This window comes from Tyto alba, unplaced genomic scaffold (genome assembly GCF_018691265.1).
Source record: "Tyto alba isolate M040663 unplaced genomic scaffold, T.alba_DEE_v4.0 Super-Scaffold_6, whole genome shotgun sequence".
Classification (NCBI taxonomy): Eukaryota; Metazoa; Chordata; class Aves; order Strigiformes; family Tytonidae; genus Tyto; species Tyto alba.
The window spans coordinates 52,891,906-52,913,024 of NW_024881327.1; the positions used below are offsets into that span (position 1 = coordinate 52,891,906).

Consider the following 21,119-nt stretch of genomic DNA (forward strand, 5'->3'; position numbering starts at 1 on the left):
TCTGAGTCTCAAGCCTGCGACAGTCCCCGCAGCTGCTAACGCCGCCGAACCCTGCCGCCCTGCAGCTCCTTTGTGTCGCCTTAGCTTTTTCCAGCCCATTTATTCAGTACTCCGCAAAGAGATTCACTCCACGACACCATTAAGCCGCACGACGAGACCAATTACGAGTCAGAAAGAGAACCTGACTTTGAACATAATTTTATTAAGGCTTAAATGTCTATCAGCCAGACGGGGGCCTGGTCCAGTCACACGACATCAACCGAGAGCGACGTTTGGTGTAACGCGATGGCTTTTCTGCAGGGGTTCGTGCGAGCGGGGCGAGATCCCTGCCGGTTACCCACGCATTAACCACGGCCTCTCCTCGTGGCTGCCTGGACTCCGGGATGGACGACGTGCTCCCGCGGGGAGGAGGGGGGCGAGGCGGGGCAGGGGAGAAGTCGGGTAGCTCGCGTGTTGTCCGTCACAAGGACTTCGCCTGGTCCGCGACCCGAACGGCTGCTCGTCAAACACGTAAACGGTTTTAACCCACGGGGAAGCTAAACTCGCAGTCCGAAAGGCACCTATGCTAAAACCACTGAGCCACTGGGAGGGCGGTAAGAGGGCGGGTGCGACAGGTGGGAATCAGTTCTGTATAAATACATATTCCTTGTTAAAGAAGCTATGGCTTTTATTATCCTCGGATCGCTTTGCTCTGGCGCGATGCTCTAAACCCCCCACCCCCCACCCCCCCCCACCCCCCCCCCAACTACTCTGTAAGCACGAGAAGACCAAGCCCTCTCCGCCGGCAAAGCTCTCGTCCTCCTGCGGCCCAAGGCAGACGCGGGGAACGGCAGCAGCTCCTTCTTCTCGGCCCTCCCGGCAGCCGCGGCCTCAGAAGTGCACCCGCCTGACGTCCTGCGTGGCCGCCGGCCTTTTACAACTCCCGCACGGCACCAGGGGCTTCTGCTTCTCGGCCAAGCAGGGGCGGCACGCCAGGTGGCCGCAGGGGAGCTGGTAAACGGGCTCCGTTTTGAAATAAGACGAGAAGGTTTTGCCGCACGAAGCGCATCCTTGGGTCTGGCTGCTCCTGCCGTGCTCTGCAAAGGCGACAGGAGAAGCGGTTCGGGGGGAGGAGGAGGAGGAGGAGGAGGGGGTGGGGGGGGTGGGGGGGGGTGACAAGGCCACCCCTTACGGGCCTGATCCTGCCTACGAGCCGAGGGCCCCGCTTTCCGCAGCCGCTCGTGGCTCAGGACCGTGGCTCTTTTGCTCTGTCGCTACCCTAAGGGAAAGGGGGGGGCCCGGCCCGGCTTCTGGGGCAGGGGGGTGCTCGGAAGGGGCTGGATCACGGCAGCACTCGCACCACATCAGGCTTTTCATCGAGGCCAGATGACTGTAAAGGGCTTTTTTCACTTTTACCGAGATTAAACCGGGCCTCCCTTTCCGCTTTTCCAACGCTCGGATTAAAACTGATTCCCGAGTGGAGCGCTTTAGGGATCGCTTTGCATTCCTGTCACACGCTACCTATCCATGGCTGCTCGGTCGACTCTTCAGCAGCAGCAATTTTAAAGGGGACAGGAAAAAGCTTAATAGCTTAATGTCGCTGCGAAACAGCGTAAGCTATTTGGAGAGAGAGAGAGAGAGAGAGACAGCCGCCGAGAGCTGCACGGCCCCGGCCCTTCCTCAGGGTCTCTCTGAACCCTCTTTGCCACGAGCGGGCAGATCCTCGCGCAGGGGAGAGGAGCAAGCCAGAAGTTCAGGCATCAGCCTGCGGAGGGACGTAGGAAGGTTCAACGATTCCTTGCAACCCCGAAGAAAGAATTTTGGGAACGTGTACGCGGCTGGATTAAGCATCGGGTGGGATGTAAAGCTGCAAGGACTCAACAGCCTGGCCTGGATATATTCAAATCTGATGGGATTCTGGGCACGCGCTTGGCTGGCCGGCCGGTGAGGTGGGGCACCGGGACCCGTTCCTGCTAAGGGTCAGCATGCTGCATGGTATTTGCTTGGTTTACACCCCTTCAGCTTGCGCCTCCACACCAGGCTCGCTCTCCGCGCAGGTGGCAGCTCCCCCAGTTTGCTCTGGGCAGCCCCCGGCCAACGTTTAAGCCACTCGGCCCAAATCACAGAGTGGTGGGAACAGCCCAGGCCTTGACGCGGGGCCACCCCCTCAGCCTGAACCAACCCCGTCCCAGCGTGACACATCCAGGGCAGACAAGGGACAACCACCACCACCACCGGCAAATCCCAGGGCTCACGCTCCAGCTTGCTCTGACTGCGGACACAGACAATACACCTCACTTTCTGGGGGCCAACAAGGTTTAACCTGCCTCACCGGGAGAATAAAGCATTAAAACCGCTGAGATAAAAAAGCAGGAGTTAGGGATTGCTATGCAAAACTTGCTGGGAGACAGCATAGTATTTTTCTATCGAATATACAATATTTTGGGGTCTGAAGGGGCATACAAAGATGCCGAGCAGCAGCACAACCCTCCCTGTTAACCCAGTCTGAGTTGTCTCTCGCTCTCAAAGGCGACCCAGAGGCTGCTTACCGAGGAGGGTGCCCACGCCCCAGGAACTGCTGCAGCCTCCCTCGCTCTGCGCCTGCTGCTGGCTTTTCATCAGCTTGGCCGTAAACGAGGGCATTGAGCTGAGCGCCGAGTTCAAGGCAGTGTCCAAACTCGCCGACAGTTTTTGTTCGTGAGAGACCAGGTCTGCAAAGAGAAGCACAAGCTCGAAGAAGCAGATGCCAGGAAAAAAAGAAGAGGCAACAGAAATGCTGCTTTGCCTCTGAACCTCTGGGACAACACTCGGGATTTTAGGAGTTTTTTGTTGCCTTGACAGGTCTGTTTTCCCCCCTGAGGGTGCCAGGATGGGGACGTAGTGCCTCATCTCCTCTGGGTCCTAAAGATGAAAAGTCCCACAGGTTACTGTCAGCTATTCATGTCATGCCCCAGTGTCAACAAACATTCAGGTGCCAGCTTCTATCTGCAGGTCTGAAAAAGGGCAAAACACCAAATAATCCAGAAACCTGTTTCTCTCCCTCAGCCTGCTCCACCGAAGGTCCCAGCCCAGCGCTCCCAGGTTTGCTTAGTGCAGCTAACCAGGAACATTTTAAGATGCTAATAAAATCTGAGGGACTTCTTTTTTTTTTTTCTCTCTGTTCCAGTTCTGAGTCGAGGGATAAAGCCAAAGGCACAGGGTCGGACCCTTCCCCGCAGCGTTCTGTCCTGTGCGATACTGAAGGCGTTAATTAAGACTGTGCATTAAGGAAACGTTGTCTGCATCACTAATTCTGTTAAATCCATCTCCCAGAGGAAGACCTTTGAATTAGCGCTGCACATTTGCTACAGGAATCGAGGCTGATGAAATACTGAAGCACCAGCTCCCTGGGCTGAGCACTGTGCTTTTATTTATGTACTGGCATGGCTCCCCTGGGAGCTGCGGGACCCCGCAGGGCAGTCCCTGCTCCTCTGGGGCCAGGGCACATCCCCAGCGGGGGCTGTTACACGCCTCCGCGATAAAACTAACTAATGATTCCTCCTAAAACATGGCACGAGGTCTAGACTGAGAAATCAGAGCAGAAATGTGCAGTCTGACTTCTTTCTACTCTTCCCAATACCACCAAACAGCAATTATTTTCAACCCAGTCTTTAAAGAATTTGTTTGAAATCAAATGACTGCCTAAGCTTTTTCCTCAAAACATTTTTTGAGCAATTTGGGGAGAAAAATTAAGGGAGCGACAGGTACCAGCAGGCATGAACAGCAGTCAGAAGCTGTGGGGCACCTTTTGACATGTTACAGACCACTAAAGAACACAAGAAAACTCGACTTACCTGCCTAGAGACACAGCCCTTACGTGGCCAGAAGATACCTGTGCACCGTGTGTTTGTACCGCCCTACTCAGACCAGACTGTTTGCAACAGCCTCAGACACGCCTGCTCTCTTCAAGCTCATCTAAATCCAAGACTGCTAAAGACATCTCCTTCCCACCTCCCAGCTTAAGTTTACCTTCCTCCCCCAGTGGGATTATTACCTAAAGCAGTAACTCAGTTTAACGGTACCAGAGAGAAGATAGAAGCGTTGCTGTGTGCAGCACAGTTACAGCCACAGAACAGCTGCACTGCCAGCAACTCCAATTCGCTTCAGGAATTCCTGTGCCAACAAGGGAGAAAGCAAACAACGGCAAAATAGATGTGGATTTGGGCGAGAGAGTTAAGAGAAGCAATTGCCTGGGAGGCTCTTCGCCACAGACTGGAGGCTGAAGGTCCCAGTCATTAGAGAATAAACTGCAAAGAGCGAACAGATTTTGGGGAGAGAGATGTGAATCTCCTCGGTATTTAACCTACAGATCACCTTTGCTTTCTAAAGGCTGTCCCCTCTTCAGCAGCCCTGCCTGCCCCACCACATGAACGCTGCTGGACCTACAGAGTATCCCACACTCCCAGCGCTCGGGGGATCCCTCGGTGTGTCTGCGCTGCCCGGTCGGTAGCTGTGGTATGGCTGGCAACCGAGGTGGGGGAAAGCACTCAGCTTTTCAGGGAATTTATCTCAGGCCTGCAAGTCTGGACTGTTTGCCTGCCTCCTGGAGCTCACGTCCAGCAGCGCTGCTACCAGATCACTGAGAAAAGCAAGGATGGAAGGAAACCAGTGCCCATTTCCCTCCCCTGTAGACGTAAGCCACGTCCCTCGTCTGATGTCTCTACCTGGTTTTCTGCATTAACTGCCATCCCTGTACAAGTCTCTCGCAGCCTGTGCTGCCCTCTCCTCCCCGCCCCAAAGGCAGCACTGCCTGCAACCCCCTTGCTGCCGTTTGTTCCAAGCCCTCGCGCCGCTGCGCTAAGATTAGCGTAGACCGGAGGCCGTGCAGCCGCACGCTCCCCGAGCCCAGCCTCTGCCACAGCAAGGGCAGCCCCGTGAGAAGCTCCTGGGGACACAACCCCTGCAACGACGCCGAGGGTGCAGGGAACCAGCTGCACCAGCAGCCCAGGCTGGCACTGCCTGGCCAGGGAAATCCGGGAGCAGGATTAGTGCCCCGTTTCCGCTTTCCTCCCCAGCTCACTCCTTGCTGATAAGATCCACACCAGCCCGGGCTCCCCGTGCCATCACCACTGCATCACCAGACATTTCCTTTCCTGCTGTTGCTTATTTTCTGGCTGATGGAAGAACATGGTGGATGGCTGAGATAATAAATCACCCGCGATAAAGAAACTTCAAACCAGCACAGTGTGATAAAAACGTTGTCTCCACACGGGCAGTGGCTTGAAAGCAAGGATGAAGAAGAAATACAAACTAAGAGGGAAACACAGTGGCCTGAGCAAACCAGAGGGCTCTGAAACAGCCTGCACAGGTAACACAATGAGAACGACGAGCCTAGAGATGAGGAAAAGGTGAAACAAATGGGAACAGGCGCCATCCAGAGATGGCAGGTTGTGCTGAGGAGAGGGGAGGTGAATGAGACGATGACCTGACTTCTACAACATCTACCCAGAGCAAAATACAACAGCCTTAAAGCTTTCCAGAGGCAGGATGGGGATCCGTACTGGGCCCTCCTGACTTGAAAACCTGGCCCCAGGCTGTCAAGACACTCCAGAAACACAAGTGACTTTAGGAAGCCACGATACCTGTCGAACAGTCCATCTGGATCAAGTGCGAGTCATTGTCAGTTTTCATTTTTTTAGCACTATTCTCTGAGGTAGACGTGACAAGTAAGTGAGTAGAAGAAAAATAAGGTGGCTGCACGGAGCTCTGATCCATACAGTCCATTTTCCTTTTCAGAGAAGACATTGTTATGGAAGAAGGTACGAGCGTTTCGGAGGCGTGAGCCCTCCCGAGCAGGTTGGTGCCAGGGATGCTGTGCTGCAGGAGGAAGTGGTCTATCCTGGCCTTGAGGGTAGGGTGAGGTAGGGGCTGCGAGTGCTGGCTGAAGGCCACCCCAGTGAAAGGATCGCTGGGAACCCTGCCCCAAGACGCCTCACTCCGGTTGCATTTTTCCAAGGTGGTTTGGTCGATCACCTTCCCGGAGGGCAGGAGCATGGGGAAGGTCATGATCTCCAGAGTGATGGGATCCAGGAATTCTTCGGGGATGTCTTGGACGACATCCACCAGCTTGCGGAGGGTCTGCTGCTCGCTGTCGTTGGCGCTGAAGGGCACGCAGTCGCTCTCCATCGGCGTCCAAAGCTCCGGCTTGAGGCTGCCGGCATCCTGGGCGAAGAACTGGGAGGCCACCTGAAAGACACCCTCGATCACCTCCTGCGGGCAGGATTTGGCAGGCTGTCCCCACACCTCCAGCCTCTTAATGCAAGGCAGGCCGCCCCCGGCCACGTGGGTGATGCAGATTTTTAAGTGCGACACGTTGCTCAGCGAGGCAGGCCCTTTGTTCCAGAGGTCTTGAGATGCAGAGCCAGGGTAGGAGAAGACATTTTCCATCTGTTGAAAGGGAGGCCTCGGCTTGAAGCCTCTGTGGCCGAACGTCACTTTGCTTTGATTTTTTAAGACAGCTTTGCCCACCAGTGTGAAAGTGTCTTTGTCTGACACAGGCTGACCAGCCAGACCTGAGAACTGACCCTCAGGGCTCTGCCAAGAGGTTTTATTGCATGAGGTAGAGGTGTAAACTTCGAGCCCAGAGAAGGTTTGGTATCCCCCGGATGAGATGTCGATATTAATCCTGCAGATCTCGATGTTGAAGGGAAAAGAGATCGTGACGTGGACTGGAGGTTTGATGAAGTATTCGCTGCGGAAACCACGATTTCTCCTGGCCAGGTCTTCGGAGATCAGATTCTCCACTTCATAACCATCAGCAGAGATCTGTGTTTCGGGGAAAAAAAACGGATTTAATTTGAAGCAAGAAAAGGAAACCGATCTCACAAGCATTTATGCAGATTCACAAGATGACATCAACTAGCAACCAAGACTGCGGTTTCATGTGGAGCTGAGACAACACAGGAGATCCTGGCTGCGGAGGCAGAGCAGACCCACTCCCACCCTCCTCCAGCCACACGGTCCCCATCCGCTCTTCTCTGCGACCTCTGCTACCTGGCCAGCCATTTGCAGAGCTGATTTAACTGCTAAAAGAGTGGAAAATTATGGACAGTTTGTGGTTTTGGCTCGGTCAGTGAACTAAATCAAGTGGGAGGGTGGGGCTGGGAGCAGAGCATGGAGGAGACAGGAGCCTCCTCTCCTTCGGCAGCGGTGAAATATTACGTCAGCTTATCCTGCCATGTGGAAACAGGCTCCAAACCACGCGGTTCCAGGATCCTAGGGAAACCTCTGGAGGTCAGCTAGCTGACTGCCTTCTGCTCTGGGATCAACCCTACCCATCGCTGTGGGAGATCCATCTAACCAGCCCGGGCCCCACCTCGTGTCTCCCAGAAGACGCAATCCCACCCTCTGGTCTGCTCCCAAGCAGACAGGCTCTACCCCATTCCCTTTCCTGGAAGCCCCGGGGCCTAAAAAAATCCTGCAGCACTTGCTAAATGAATAAATAACAGCAAGGCATATCTAGTTATTCCGCCTGGTTAATAGGGTCACTCTGCACCCTCCTGATCACAACAGGCACACCAAACCTCAGTAGCATGGCCGGGTCTCCCAGCACACCACCCAGCTGGATGGTCACACCTGTTTTTACAACACAAAATACTTACAAATCCAAGGCTGTCTTAGATTTCGGGGTGTGAGTTGGTGGGGAGACTTAACAATTAAAAAATGGCTTTGAAAACTGAGTTAGTTCCTAAGAGATTCTGATGATGCTGAGTGAAAACATAAGTACTTGTAACTTCAGGAAACATTGTCAAGAGCTGTGTATTCCACTGGACAAAGGGAAAGCTGTAATACTGGAGGGAAAAAGGTATCTCAAATCAAAGCACACATACCGGTAAGCACATAACATTGTCTTGTTATGAGAACCTGCAAAATTAGGGCTTTTCCCCTCCAACAATTAGTCTGTCTCACATCTGAGCAGTCACACGAGGGTATATGGTGTTGTAACACCACATGGCAGATGCTGGCCAAAGAACAGACAGGACCAAACAAATTTTTAAGAGTAACTTCTGGAAAACCTCTCAATACTGATTTTTCAAAGTACTGAGCCTTCAGCTCCACTTTATCTTCACATAAGCTGCAGATTCCAAGCACCCAGACACTGGTTCTCATAGTGCTCGCGCATCAGTGACTCTCAAGACAGAAGCACAACAGGGGAAGGGGAACCAGGAGGACAAATTCCCCACATCAGTTCACAAAACCTCCTTGCTGAGAATGACAGGAGACAGAGCAAACCCACCCAAATCACAACCCTCCCACATCACTGGAAAATGATTTTAATTGACAAAAATGCTCTCAGGTCTGCAGACTAATGAGCCTACACCTTGTCTAAGTTGGGATTGCATCTGTCCTCAGTGCTTCTGCTGCCAGTGGACACAGCCAGCCTCCCACGTTAAAATCCCTCTCTGAACCAGCCAGACCAGACAAAATGATGGGAGTTTGCTGTGAGTTGCCTTTGCTTTGTTTTCTCAGGAAAGCCTGGTGTGGCCAGACAAAAATCAGTCTTCCAGAAACACTGCTAATTATCACAAACGAGCAGTGAACAAGCCCTCCCCAGCCCCAGCCAGCCCAGCATGCCACTCACACCTAACCCCTCCATCCCTCCATCTCCCTAAGCACACCCCACGGCCCCAATCATTATTTTACCTTGTTGCAGTGAATTCTTGGCTTGAATTGTGGGAGACAGACATTTATTACCATCTTGGCAGTTGGAGAGAGCTCACTTTCTGAGCATCAGATTCAGCTTGTGGGAAAAAAAAAAAAAAGGCAAAATAAAGAAAGTGAACATGAGTGAACAGTGAAAGGATCTTGTGTTTCACAGGCTGTATGAATTACAAGCTCAGTAGTTCCTAAAACGCAGCTCAGATGTGAGTCCAGGAGACAAAGCCAATATAAACCCAAATGACTGTGGTGGAGAGATGGATACGAGAGAAAACAATTTATTAATTAGTGAACCCCCGAAGAAACATCAAAGAGAAAATGTCTATTTTAACTAAAAAAGTCTTACCTATGGATAGAGTAGCAATTAGATCTGAAAGTTTACCAAAGATGCAGGAGGTTTTACACATAAAGCATCAAAAATATCCTGTGAGGTTGCTAAAGGAATCGGTGTGAGCTCTCAGCAGCCTCAGTCGGACCTGGAGGACGTGGACTGCTCCGTGATCTGACCAGGGCACCCCGCGCCGCAGCCCCTCACCGCTGCGAGGCACGAGCCGGTCTCCGTCCCCACCGTGAGGGCTGGACCTGCCCGTTTTGTTTCTGTGCCCGGTTCCCCCCCCCCATGCCACGTCGAGCTGCTGCCTTCAGCAGTTTGAGGCAGGACCTGCCTGTGCTCTTGGACAACACCCCAACATGACGAGCTCGGATGGGGCCTCTTGGGACAAGGGTAACACCGGGCAGCACGAACACGCCGCTGCCGCAAAGAGAAAAATTTCTTGAGGGCTTCGGGAGCCTCAGGTGTAAGCTAAGATTAAACACAAATATTAATAATCGGTATTTAACCGCTCCAAGGGAGCAGAGGGTATTTAATAACTCTGAGGGAGATTGTGCTCTGAGCACCAGCCCTGCTGAGTCTTCTAACAACGTTCATGAAAGAAACTCAAGTGAACAAACCTTCTCTTCCATTGAAAAAAACGTGACTTGAATTGGTTATATCAGATCCCTTTTAAGAATGAAATTATCAGCGAGGTAAGAGCTTTAACCTTAGGTTAACCTTAGTTTGAATATGCCATTGCCTTGGGCAACCTTGCAAATCAGGAACCTGCCTCTTTCCTCAAGAACCAGCGGCCTCTTAATGATTTTCAGCTGAGGCTGTTAGCTCAGCCGAAATGAAACCGGCCTTCTGGGGACACGTTGGTCCGGCCACCGAAACGCAGAGCATGAAGGAGCTCGCTCTGCCTGCCTGCTAAGCGTGCAGGTGCAGCCCAGTCCACTGGTGACCGAGCGCAACAGCCTGAAATGAGAAATGTGGTACAGAAAGTACAAATCCTGCATCTAAAAATCAGCAAAATACGAGTCGAGCCTGCTTGAAGGCTACGCCAATACTTGACCGAAGCAGGTCTGAACCCACGAGTTGCAGCAGGCCAGACTAGCACCCCTTCTAGCCCAGGATTTGATCTGACAGACACCAGGAGCAATTCCTGCTCCTCAAGAGGGAACAAAGGAACAGGGCAAGCACAAACCAACACTCCTCCAATACTCTCTTGGCTTTCTGAGCCTGAGAGGCTTCCAGTGCAGGGCTGCCAGCGAGGAATTGTTCAAATAGGATTTTAAACTGGCTCGACTTTTGGCACCCACATCTTGTGGGAATAAGATTGATTGTTTAACTACAGGCTGTGCGACAAAACTACTCTTTCTGGTTCATTGTGAACCTGTTGCCTGGTAATTAGCTTGGCCCTCAGAGCTGGCATTACAAAAGATGGCAAATCAGCACTCTTTGCTCCCTGTCTTGGAATGACTCAGGGTTCACCCTCTGTTCTATTTCGCTTCCCGTCTCTTTCCTGGGCTGAAGACTTCATTCCAACCTGACCAAACCGGCGCATCTGCAGTCAGCAAGTCTGGGTGAGACCCTCCCTGAGTGACGGTGAGCGGGGAAAGGCACCTTCACCTCTGCATCCCTGCAAACCCATCGTTTTAAGAACTCACTCTCATGAGCCACTGGCTACTGAGATCCCACCTACAGCAGATGCCAAATTCTCCTATGGCCCTCGCAGGCATGCTACCTCATAGCACTGCCTCGTGCTAGGCAAATCACAGATGGGTGCAAGATCAGGACAGAATCATGTCTTCTTTTAAGCCTAAGGCTGTTACTGAGGTTAAATCCTAAATCTTCATCCTTCTTTTACCGTGCTTTTAATGGTCTGTGGCAATTAGCTCTGGTTAATTACAAACAATTTATTCTCTCACTAAACTTGCTTTCAATTCGGTTCCTCCTTGTTTTGCAGCATGAGGAGCTATGTGTATAACACAGGTATATTTTATAGGATTTTCTCCTGTTTGTGACCCTGATGGACTTCAACAACTCAGGCTGATTTTTCCAGGTTCAACTTGTCAGCAAGAAAATGTGTTATTCTGCATGTTCAAGTCACTGCTCTCCCTTCTCCTGAAAAGCTCTGCTACACTTGCCTCACAGCAAAAGCTGGTCACTGAGTTGCTTTTACCCATGGATGTATTTTTTTTTACTCTTCCCATGAAAACGCAACTCAGGAGACAGACAGTGGGGATGAAGGGACAGATTAAATGAGAAATTGGAATGAGATCAGGACTAGGAGATACGATTCCGTGTAAAGAAGGAAAGCAAGAACTGGCTGGACACGCTGTGAAAGGAAAGCAAAGGGGCTGCTGAGGCCAGTGAAGCAGACTGAGAACAAGAATCAGCAGGGACAGGCAAAAGCAGGTGAGAGAAAGAGTTCAGACGAGCAGCCAGGATCAGATGGGGACAGGGAGCCCAAGACCCCTCTAGCAAAGAGCCTGGGCTAAAGCAAGAGCTGGGGAAATACGGACTATAAAAAACTCTGGAAAAAAAGAATGGTACAGGGCAGCAGATGTGGTTTCCCATGGCTACTATTCCCATTACACCCCAAACGTGTGCGGAGGTGTCCCGTGCTAGCGACAACTCACGTGGCTGTGGCACGAAGGAGGTGCTGAATTTGCAAACACTTTAAAAAGACAACAGCCGCAAAACTGCGTTACTAAAGTAATTACTTGTCAAAACAAACGACTCAAAGACCACAAACGACTCAAAGACTATGAAGTGCCATCAGGACGTCACACAAGTGTCCATCCTTCTTGAGTGTGTGCTTGCCCTAAGGTGAACGAAGAACTTTTGACTGAGGTGGAGAAGTGCAGATCTGAAGGACTGTACTCTTCTATGCCGGCAAGATCTTCTGTGGATTTGGACACATCATCTAAACCCAAGGTTTTTGGAGCTAGTCTAAGGGCCTTCCTGGTGTCCTACATCAGACTACAGAGCTGCTGCAATAAGGAACATGCATAGTGGACAACGAACTAAGCGGCTCCATAACGCTGAGTATTTAAGGGAGAGGAAAAAAAAACAACCCAGACATTTTAAACCCGGCAGCCAAAATGAGCTAATATACAGTATCTGTGTCTTGGGACAACCACCTGCTCACTGCCAGCTCTCTTCCCCATCCTCCATCTCAGTACGCCCTGAAACACCGCACTGCAGAACAGCCAGAACAGTTCGGCTCCTTTTGCAGCAGGACCAGGAGTTTCACTCGCTGCTCCATGTGAAAGAATCCCTTTGGCTACAGTCAGATCCAGAGCCTCCCCTGCACACCTCAAGAAACGTTCCTCCTCTCGGAGAGAACCACCACCTAGAAGCTCAGGAAGAAGCCAGCAACTCTGTCCTCGGAATGGCGTGTAGAAATCAAGACGCTGTGCCACATCCCGAACAAGAAAATAACATGGTGAGACGTGACGGAGGGTGAAACCAGCAGTCTCCAGAGCAGATGCTCCACACAGCCAGAGTTTGCACAGGACTCGGTCACCCAGGCAGGGGAATCACCTCGAGGGGGATTTGCTGGCCCCATTTGGCGCCAGACATTAGCCACAGTGTCAACAGGATGTTACTCCTCTCTGCCAGGCACTGCTGAGAGCTGAGCACAAAATTAACATGTCAGGGTCAGAGCAACCCAACCCTCAGCCCCAGGTTCCATCTCACCACTCAGCTTCCACGCTCTGTCCTGCTCATGCACAGCTCCTAAAGGAGAAACTCAGACTGCGTGCCCACCAGCCGCAGCTCGACGGTGATGGAAAGAGTAAGGAAATACGTTATGTGTGATCCTGGAACCCGGGTCAGCTTCATGACTGAAAATCATTCCAATTCTCTACCAAATATCACTGTTCTGCTCTCAAGAGTCACCAAATCCATTCACTTTCATTTAGGGCAGCGAAAAAAAAGTAATCATGGAGAAAAATTAATAGGACAGTAGTTTTTATTTGTCGCGGAAGCATTTGAGGATCTACACACAAAAGGAAAGCGCGGGACATATGACTGTCAGCAGAGCAGAACTGGCTAACATAGCAAGGCAGCCCAAGCACACAGAGCACCTGCCAAAAACTTAACCAACACTCGGAGGCCATTTTAATCAGTAACCAGAAAGAGAGATGCATCTGGGAGGCCGTGTCAGCCTCTGAGCAAGCACTACATCAGACTAGCCAGCCCTGCTAAGCAGCGCTGGGTCAAACACTTTGTAGTGGAGGTAGCTCAGTTTCTCCAAACGCGTGCGTTTGAGCAGAGGGAACCATTCCCAGAAGGGAAGCTCAACCACCACGTACCCCAGCTGCTGCAGCTGCCGCCGTTTCAAGCGGTGCAGCCCCAAGAGCCGCTTGGAGCAGTAGCAGTAGTGGTTTCGGTTGGACACCTGAATAGCCAGCTTCACCCCCCAAGGCTGGGGATGAAGTGTAAGAGATGGCGGGGTTTCAAGACAGCGCCCCGATTTAGGCTCAGCTTGCGATCTGCCGCCTGCAGTAGGAGCTCCACCTGAAAGTGCAGCGTGATCCCCTGCACGTGGTGTTAGTGCTTCTTCCCCTCCCTCCTGACCGGGAGTCCTGGCTTCATTTTCCACTTTCACAGGAGACTGGCTATTAGAGCTCCCTTTTATAAGCTGAGTCATTAAGTCATCCGTTAGACTAACCCCGATGTCTTTTGGGTACTTATCTGCAATAGGGTCTTTTAAGTTGAAAGGGATGGGACGTCCATCCATGGCCAAATGAACCTCCAGATCACTCGATCTCGTGTGAGGCAGGATCATGTGGCTCTTCACATACTCTGGGCCACCTAACATGCTCTTGAGAAGAGACGTGGCTTCCACAATTTCAGGCCTGACATAGATTTCTTGCTCCGCAAAATTCAAAACCATCTCAGTGATCTCCTGATAAAGCTGAGGGGAAAGGTGGCTGCCTTGGTAGCTCGGGCACTCAATTTCAACACTCTTACCAAGGGTGAACAGGTCCTTTTTGAGCTCATATTTACTATCTCTCGTTTTCTGGACAAACTCATCCCTCAAAGCATAGTCTATCAGCTCCTCTGGGAAGCGTTTGACAAACGCCAGGCCAAGCAAACCAGTAAGGAGATGCTCCGGAAACTTCCCAAACTCATGGAGTTTTCTATGCATCTGCTCTATCAGGCTGGAGTAAAACTCCTCCTCGTTCGGAGGTTCATAGTCCAAGCATCCAAACGACCACAAGAACTTGGCAGCATCTTTGCTTCGGCAGAAAGTCACCTTGGAAGGCAAAGACATGGCTACAGCAGCCATAATGCCTTCGTCAAAGTAGTGTAGGGATGAACAAGTAAGAGTGATGTGCATGATGCCCTGGATGTTTGTTGTAGGAATCCGAGCGGGAATAACCTTCCCAAGTTCCTTCAAGAGGGGTAAGTGGTTTATGCGGGTGTAGCGGAGTATTTTAAGCACGTTCACCAGAGCATAAGTGCTCATGTCTCCCATCTGCAGGTATACTCTGTCTGCAATTTTTTTCATGACGTGGTGAGAGATACCACTGAGGGACTTGAAAAGCCCTAAGCAGATAGCACCCACCTCCTCCAAGGTGAAGGAGTCCAAGTACTTCAAAATCATGCTCTCCACCTTCTGCATCAAGTCCATGGGTGACCGCCGGCCTTCACCTATGATATAAACGAGCTGGACAAACTGGGGCAAAGCCAGGTCTTTCCACTTCACGTTGACACAGCTGAACAAAATGCTCAGGTAGGAAGGCACGCTACGCTCCAGACAGCGCCAGCAATCGGCCACCAGCAGCAGCTGGTCCAGGTTCATGTCCCACACCCGCCGGCAGAATTCGTTCTCGCACGCATTCAGCAGAGGGTGGGTGGGTGGAACAACCAAACGAACGCAAGCCTTTAAAATAGCAATGAGATCTGAAGTGCTGAACAACCCCATGTTTTTGACAGCCCAGTGACACAAGGTATTAAACCTGGGTTCCGACACCAGTGCTGCATGTTGTTCCACTGGCAAGCAACTCAGCTTGTGAAAATAATCTGTGATAGTTCCTGGGCTCTGGCTGCCCTTGCATACAGCCACACTGTGTAAAATCAAGTCACCTTCTTCTAAAGGAAGGGTCTCTACTGGCTCACACTTGTCATAGCTGAGAGATCTGTATTCAGGCCTCCCCTTCTGAAACATGCGAGGGTCCTCCTTGGAGTCATGCATCTCTGTTTTTTCCATTTCTGCTTCCTCCTTGATTTGGGCCACCGAGAGGTGCGCCGAGACGGTCTGCTCAGGGAGTGGTTTGGACACGAGCTTTGGCAGAGCATTTCTGAGGGGTGGCAAAGCTTGAGAAGAGGCAGAACTGAATGTATGCTGAACCTGCGCGGTGCCAGGGCTGGTGAAAGTGTCACCGAGAGCCTGGCCACTGTTCCTAGCAGCATGCTGCTGGGACGCAGCTCTGCTTTTGGTATAGGCAGATGGATTATACAATACTCTGTAGTCCAGTGGACTCAGCAGCTGGATTGTAGCCGCAGATTCGGTTCTGGTGTTGGCTGTTTCTGGGTTCTCTTCCTTTTTCTGCTTACTTTCGCTGCTTCCGCTCTCGGCCTTGTACTTGGCTGTAGTCGAAAACGTAGTCACCCTGCTCAGTCTTGGAAATCTTCGGCATATTAGCACGGTAGCCATGGATCACAATTTACTGGGGTCAGAACTGCTTCCAGGTACTGAAAAAAGGGCAGACGAAGAATGAGTGGCTTCCACCTAACACGAAGCACTTTTTAATCTATCCTTTACGCTACAGAAAGTGAGGCGATGCCAGTGTTTCCCCTAGCCAGGGCAGCCGTTTCCCTGCAAAGCCGTAAGGCAGCCACTAATGAACATCACCTCGTGCAAAGGCAGTTCAAGACAAGCACCCAGGTGACCTGCCATACCCGAAGTTGGGGTACGTGGCAGTTGGGTATTACCAGCTACTCAGCAGCTACAAGTAACCTGGCAGGGACTACAGGAGTTAAGAAAAAAGTAATCTCTCTTTCATTTTTTTAGGAGACCCAAACTGCTTTTCTTTCATTCTAAACAATGAAAACATATTTCTGCAGGAGAGCTGCAGCTTCAGGAAACTTTACGTACCAAAACAGAGCATTCTGCTACTTTGGTCACCATGATCTGAAACACCAACCACCACCCGAGAAGTTGAAATATCCAGGGTGCCGCACTGCTCTTTGCACTTGGAAACAGTACGTGGAGGCTGCGAGCAAAGCCTCCGCAAAACCAGTCCACAGAGCGAAAGCTGGCCCATAACCTGAAGATAAAGATTAGGTGAAATGCGGCCCTAGAACAAAGTGGGAGAACGAGTAAGACAAATCATTGTGAGATGCTACATCCCGAGCTGAGAACCAGAGGGAACAGAACTCTACACTTCAGACTTGGGAGCGTTTCCCATAGTTTTAGGGTACAGAAAGCTTAAAAATGCCTCCTGCCTTCCTAACTCCTGCCTAAACCATTTACAGCACAGAGGGTGAGAATGAGAAATTTGTCAGGAGTTAAGCTGCGTGCTGCCAGCCTGCACAAGTTGCCAAACGAGCCTGTTTACGATGATTCAGATGCTGATTTAAAAAAAGCACCAGGTCAGCTCTCTGTGCAACACACCCATATCCCACCACATCTGGCCAACCCCAAAGATGCACGATACCAACCACTTTCAAATTCTTTAAAGTCCCCTGTGCTCTCACTACCACGGGGCTCCGAGCAATCGGGAAAGCCAAAGCCTGGCAGAGACGCTGCCACTACAAGACGCATTAGCTTCTGTGCTCCCCACATGGGGGAAATAAATCCTTTACAGGCATCCCTCTGAGCTCTGCTTATGCATGCAGCTTCCCGGTTAGGGCTAGATCAAGATGTCCTGGTGGTGCAGGCAAACTCAGTTTTGCAGCAGCAAAATGGATACCTTGGGGGAAGAAGAGGGGGGGTGAACACTGTGGCTTCAGGATACCTGAGTGAGGGAGGGCTGCAGCAGGATGGGAGCAAGCAGCTCTAGCTGAACATAAGGTGGAATTTTTTTTTTTTTCTGTGAGTATAAGAATCCCCCCATCTTGTGACCCATTAGATGATCTATTCCTACATTGCAACGGTGAAGCATCAGCTCCTCACAAGGAAGGATGAGATGGGAAGGGAGGGAGGACAGGGAGAGTCAAAGTGATGGTCTTTGCTCCCTCTTGGTGCCAGAGGTGAGGTGCTGCCCGTCGCAGGGGTGGTTCCCTGCAGCCGCCTTGGCTGTCTCTTGTGCACCCCGAACTCTCTCATGGCAGCAAAAGCACTAAGAGGAGCAGACAGGCAGGCAAGATGGCTCTGATCTGGCACAGGCACAAGCAGCCTGCTGCTCTCTGCAGACTGTTCTCTCACCAGGTAGCTTTACCTCTGTCTTGTTGGGGCTCAGCTTCTGTCCGAGGCCAGGATCTCAGCACAGAGTTGGCATGGGAGCGCTCCCAACCTGCTCCAGTGCAAAGTCAAGTGGTTCAATTCAGCCCTCTGGGATCAACTGCATCGACTCGCACTGAGGCAGCTGAAGAGATCTCGCCTCCTCTGCCTCACGGGCAGAGCTTGGGGGCAGCAGCTGTCAGCTGGTGGGTGAGAAGCTGCCAGAGCAGTAACCCTCTCAGCCATCCCAGCAGGAGAGGTGAAAAAAGCAACCTGGGTTGAGAACGTGAGGCTCTGGAGGGAAAAACAGGGAAGGCAAAATGCAATTAAGATTTCCAGAGACAGCCACACAAGGAGCGTAGAAGAAAGAGGCCCATGTGCTTTTAAGATGACTAGCAAATGGCTGATAGATATTGTGAGATGCTGCTGAGCTTGCTGGGCACCTTATTTGTATCTCAAAGCACACCACAAGGCAGTCCCCTGGTGCAGATTAGGTTCTATCCCTTCTGAGGAAAAGGACCCTCAGAACCTGGACAGGAAAATCCAAGCCAAGAGCTGTGATGCTGCAGCATGGCCTCAGCCTCACAAAGCCGTCAGCGGCAGCAAGCAGGAGCTGGATTTCAATGCTCTCTCATTTAGCACAAAGAAACATTCGGTGAAAATATAATTTCTGGCTCTACTGGCTGTGATGTCCAGCCTGAACCAGCCGCAAGTGACAGATGCCGTCTTCACGGGGCTGGAGACAGGCAGCTGTGAAGTGGGGAAGGCTCAGATCTGCACGGTGACCAGGGGAAGGAGACCTCATCTCCTCCGGTGTCATCTCCACTCCTAGCACCCTGCAGAGCTTGTCCCAAAGAACACTTAGAGGGGCTGGTTCAAGCTGCAAAGACGATCTCAGACAGGAGGAGGTTTATCTGACCTAGTCTTTCCGAGACTCGCTTGTCTGACTCTACTTTGCATGTCTTCTGTTTTTCTATTATTGAGAAACAGGCGAGCACTGCCGCGAGATAGACCGTTCATTTAAAACTTCTATTTGCTGCTGAAAGGTGGTACTACCTACAAAATTCAGCACCCTGCTGTTACCAGAAACACCCCTCTCAGCGACGGCAGCCCCACTTCCAAGACAGAAAATCAGAGTCGCAATGTTCGCACGCCGAAGGCGAACATCGCCCGCTGCTAAGAACACTGCCTGTGTAGTTTCGCGTTAAACTGTGACGCATTTAGGAAGCTATTCAGTAAAGAGAATGTTTCCCTCTTCCCTTGCTCTAAAGCCAGAAAAGAAAACAAAAAAAAGAGAGAGAAGACCACGCACAGGGGAGCAAGGTTGGCATGGGTGAAGATACTTCACGGAACAGGCTGGCTCCAAGTAGCCTTTTACCCAGGACTTTCCACCCCCATTCTAAATCTTTGTGATCTTTAAAGTTTCTACAGCATTTCTCTTCTAACTCCTCTCCTTGATTTCCCTCTCTTCCCGCTACCCTGAGTAATCAGCCTTCCTTCCTCCTCCCACTGCACTTCTCATTTGTACACAGCCAAATTCCTTCCCACCTCTGGGCAAATCTCTCCAGAAATTTCACTTCCAGTGACTCCAAAAAGCCAGCCAGAAAGCGACTTTTGGAGCTGGGCCCTGCAGGCTGTGAATGCACTTTGCGGAGGTCCTCTGGGATGGAAACGTCTTTGTGGACGTGCCTGCGTGTCACACTTGCAGCCGAGCTCTCGGCCAAGAGCGCAACTGCACAGCTGAGCGTGAGCTGAGCACCCAGGAAAACAACATTCCTGGAGGGATGCCACCCGCTTTCAGCGTATCAGCTCCGCGAAAGGGGATCTCGGTGCTCCCTGAAGTGCTGTCTGTCCTCCCAGACCCGCTGAAATGCTCCGAGGGACTTTCAGCAGCACTGGAAAACTCTCGAGAGGGTTAGTGCTAAGAGACCGCCCGCCCCGGCAGCGCGCCGGGCCGCTCCCCCCCCCCGGGTATCTCGGCATCAGGGACTTCGGATCCGCGCAGGGCGATGCTGGGGGCAAACCAGCTCGTTTTGGCCAAGAGCCCCGCAGGTACCACCTGTGCCTGAAGCTGCAGAGAAAAACAAAATGAGCTCTTTTCCCCCCACCTCGACGGCTTGTGACGTCAGAGTGCGAACCCGTCGCGTTTTGTTTTTTTTTTTTAACTGGTTTTTTTTTTTTTTTCTTTCTGCTGTTGTTTTGTTTTCCCTCCCCTCCCACGAAGCCCCCGCCGGCCCGGGAAGCGGGAAGCGCACGCTGACAGGTTTGCCGCCCCGCTGCTCACCCCCACGGCCGTACCTATAGCTATAGGATACGTACACCTACACGCGCCCGGGCCTGGCGCTGGGGAGAAGGGGGTTTCGCGCATGAGCCGTTGTCCCGTCCTCCCCCCTTCCCAGCTGAGTGGGGCGGCGCGGAGGAGGGGGAAAACGGGGCGGCGGCAACCCGCGCTGCCCCGCTCGCACTCACCGGGGCCCGGCGACCCGCCGCCGCTCCTGGCCCTGCCGCCCGCCCCGCCGCCCAGGCCGCTCCCGCCGCCTTCCGGTCACCTGACGGTGACGCACTTCCGGCCCGTACGGGCGCCGAGCGGGGCGGTGCGGGAAAGAACCGGCCGGCAGGGGGCGCCGGCGCCGCGCAGCGGCGGCTCCGCTACACCCCCCCCCCCCCCGCCACGTGACGCGGGGAGGGGTGTGTCACGTGGCACGAAGCAGGCCGCCATGTCGGGGCTGTGAGGAAGAGCGCGGGGGGGGGGCTTTAAGCGTTGGCAATCGGTGCTTAAATAAAGCCTTGAGCGCGGGAGTACGCTCCGCAGGGCTTGGCACGTGGGTCGGCTTCGTGCTTAGCATCCCTCCGTGATCTTTCCCACCGGTGGAGTTTTCCTTCTTGCTTCCTTTATATCGGCCTTCTGGCCGCTGAGGAAATCCCATCCGCAGGGGACCAAATGGGGTCGGAGGAGAGACACAGGCGGCTGTGGTGAACGGGAAGAAAAGCCTCGTGGCGCTGATGGCACCTCAACCTGAAACCTGGTCTGAGGGGAATCCTCGAATCCATGACATACTCTGCCCTGCGAGGCATCAGCTTTGTCAGGAGAGGATGGGAGACCTCTCCAGCAAAGCTGGTGTTGGGAAAAGTGCTGGATTCATTGTTTTTTTTTTAGAAAGATGCTGTTGGTCTGAATGTTACCTTAATGTGACGCTGGCCAAGCAGCTGGGGCGAGCTTGATTTGAGTAAAAAACCTGCAAATTGGCAGGAGGTTTTGGACATTGTGCTAACTCCGTGGTTGAAAGGGAAGGCAAAATGGACCGTCAGCCTCCAAAACCGCCTTCCTGGCAGTATCCTCCTCCCCACCCCAACCGTCCAGGGATCCAACACGAATTTGATGCATTTCAACTGCGTGTGTTTCCCACTCCCTTCAGCTTCATGAAGGGCTTGTACTGGGGAATCAGCCCTGTTCCTCAGCTCGGCGTTGGGATGCCCATGGGTGAACATCCCATACCTCCCCGCCCCCTTCCCTGCAGCCTGGACCCCAGCACGGTGGAGGTTTCTTTGAGAGGGTGGCAGCCTCTGAGCCCCAGATCTGGGGAAACCCCAGGGAGATGCAGTGGGAGATGGGGCTGCTCCGAGCAAGGTTTTGCACGGGAGGGTAGAGCAATTAGCTCATGTTGGATTCCTGCTACAGCTGGCTCCGGGGCCATTCCTGACATCTCTACCTGGGTCTTGTTTTCC

At 52.3% G+C, this 21,119-nt stretch overlaps 2 protein-coding genes across 4 annotated transcripts; both read right to left on the bottom strand.

Annotated features, from left to right (window-relative positions):
- Positions 1-182: 182 nt before the first annotated feature.
- UBOX5 (U-box domain containing 5) lies at positions 183-19,910 on the bottom strand. Of its 2 annotated transcripts, none has more exons than XM_042807836.1 (5): positions 19,863-19,910; positions 8,662-8,758; positions 5,601-6,783; positions 2,529-2,690; positions 183-1,076 (listed from the first exon to the last, which is right to left on the bottom strand). In XM_042807836.1, exons 2-5 carry the CDS (start codon positions 8,713-8,715, stop codon positions 871-873), a joined length of 1,605 nt encoding a protein of 534 aa, XP_042663770.1. In that variant the 5' UTR covers positions 8,716-8,758; positions 19,863-19,910; the 3' UTR covers positions 183-870. The 2 variants fall into 2 exon arrangements, with proteins under 2 accessions (XP_042663770.1, XP_042663771.1); XM_042807837.1 differs by lacking the exon at positions 19,863-19,910 and adding an exon at positions 13,697-13,803 and having other exon boundaries at positions 8,662-8,761.
- Positions 12,954-19,917, bottom strand: FASTKD5 (FAST kinase domains 5). Of its 2 annotated transcripts, none has more exons than XM_033007056.2 (2): positions 19,863-19,917; positions 12,954-15,703 (listed from the first exon to the last, which is right to left on the bottom strand). In XM_033007056.2, the coding sequence occupies exon 2, from the start codon at positions 15,663-15,665 to the stop codon at positions 13,191-13,193; it is 2,475 nt and encodes an 824-aa protein (XP_032862947.2). In that variant the 5' UTR covers positions 15,666-15,703; positions 19,863-19,917; the 3' UTR covers positions 12,954-13,190. The 2 variants fall into 2 exon arrangements, with proteins under 2 accessions (XP_032862947.2, XP_032862948.2); XM_033007057.2 differs by lacking the exon at positions 19,863-19,917 and adding an exon at positions 16,107-19,856.
- Between the last annotated feature and the right edge of the window lie 1,202 nt (positions 19,918-21,119).

Coding starts and splice junctions, on each gene's coding strand:
- UBOX5 (XM_042807836.1), bottom strand. CDS start 8,715: ATGGTAATAAATGTCTGTCTCCCACAATTCAAGCCAAGAATTCACTGC. Junction 2,691..5,600: donor CCAGATGGACTGTTCGACAG/GTATCGTGGCTT, acceptor TTCTCTTTGCAG/ACCTGGTCTCTCACGAACAA. Junction 1,077..2,528: donor GGGCGTGGGCACCCTCCTCG/GTAAGCAGCCTC, acceptor TCGCCTTTGCAG/AGCACGGCAGGAGCAGCCAG.
- FASTKD5 (XM_033007056.2), bottom strand. CDS start 15,665: ATGGCTACCGTGCTAATATGCCGAAGATTTCCAAGACTGAGCAGGGTG.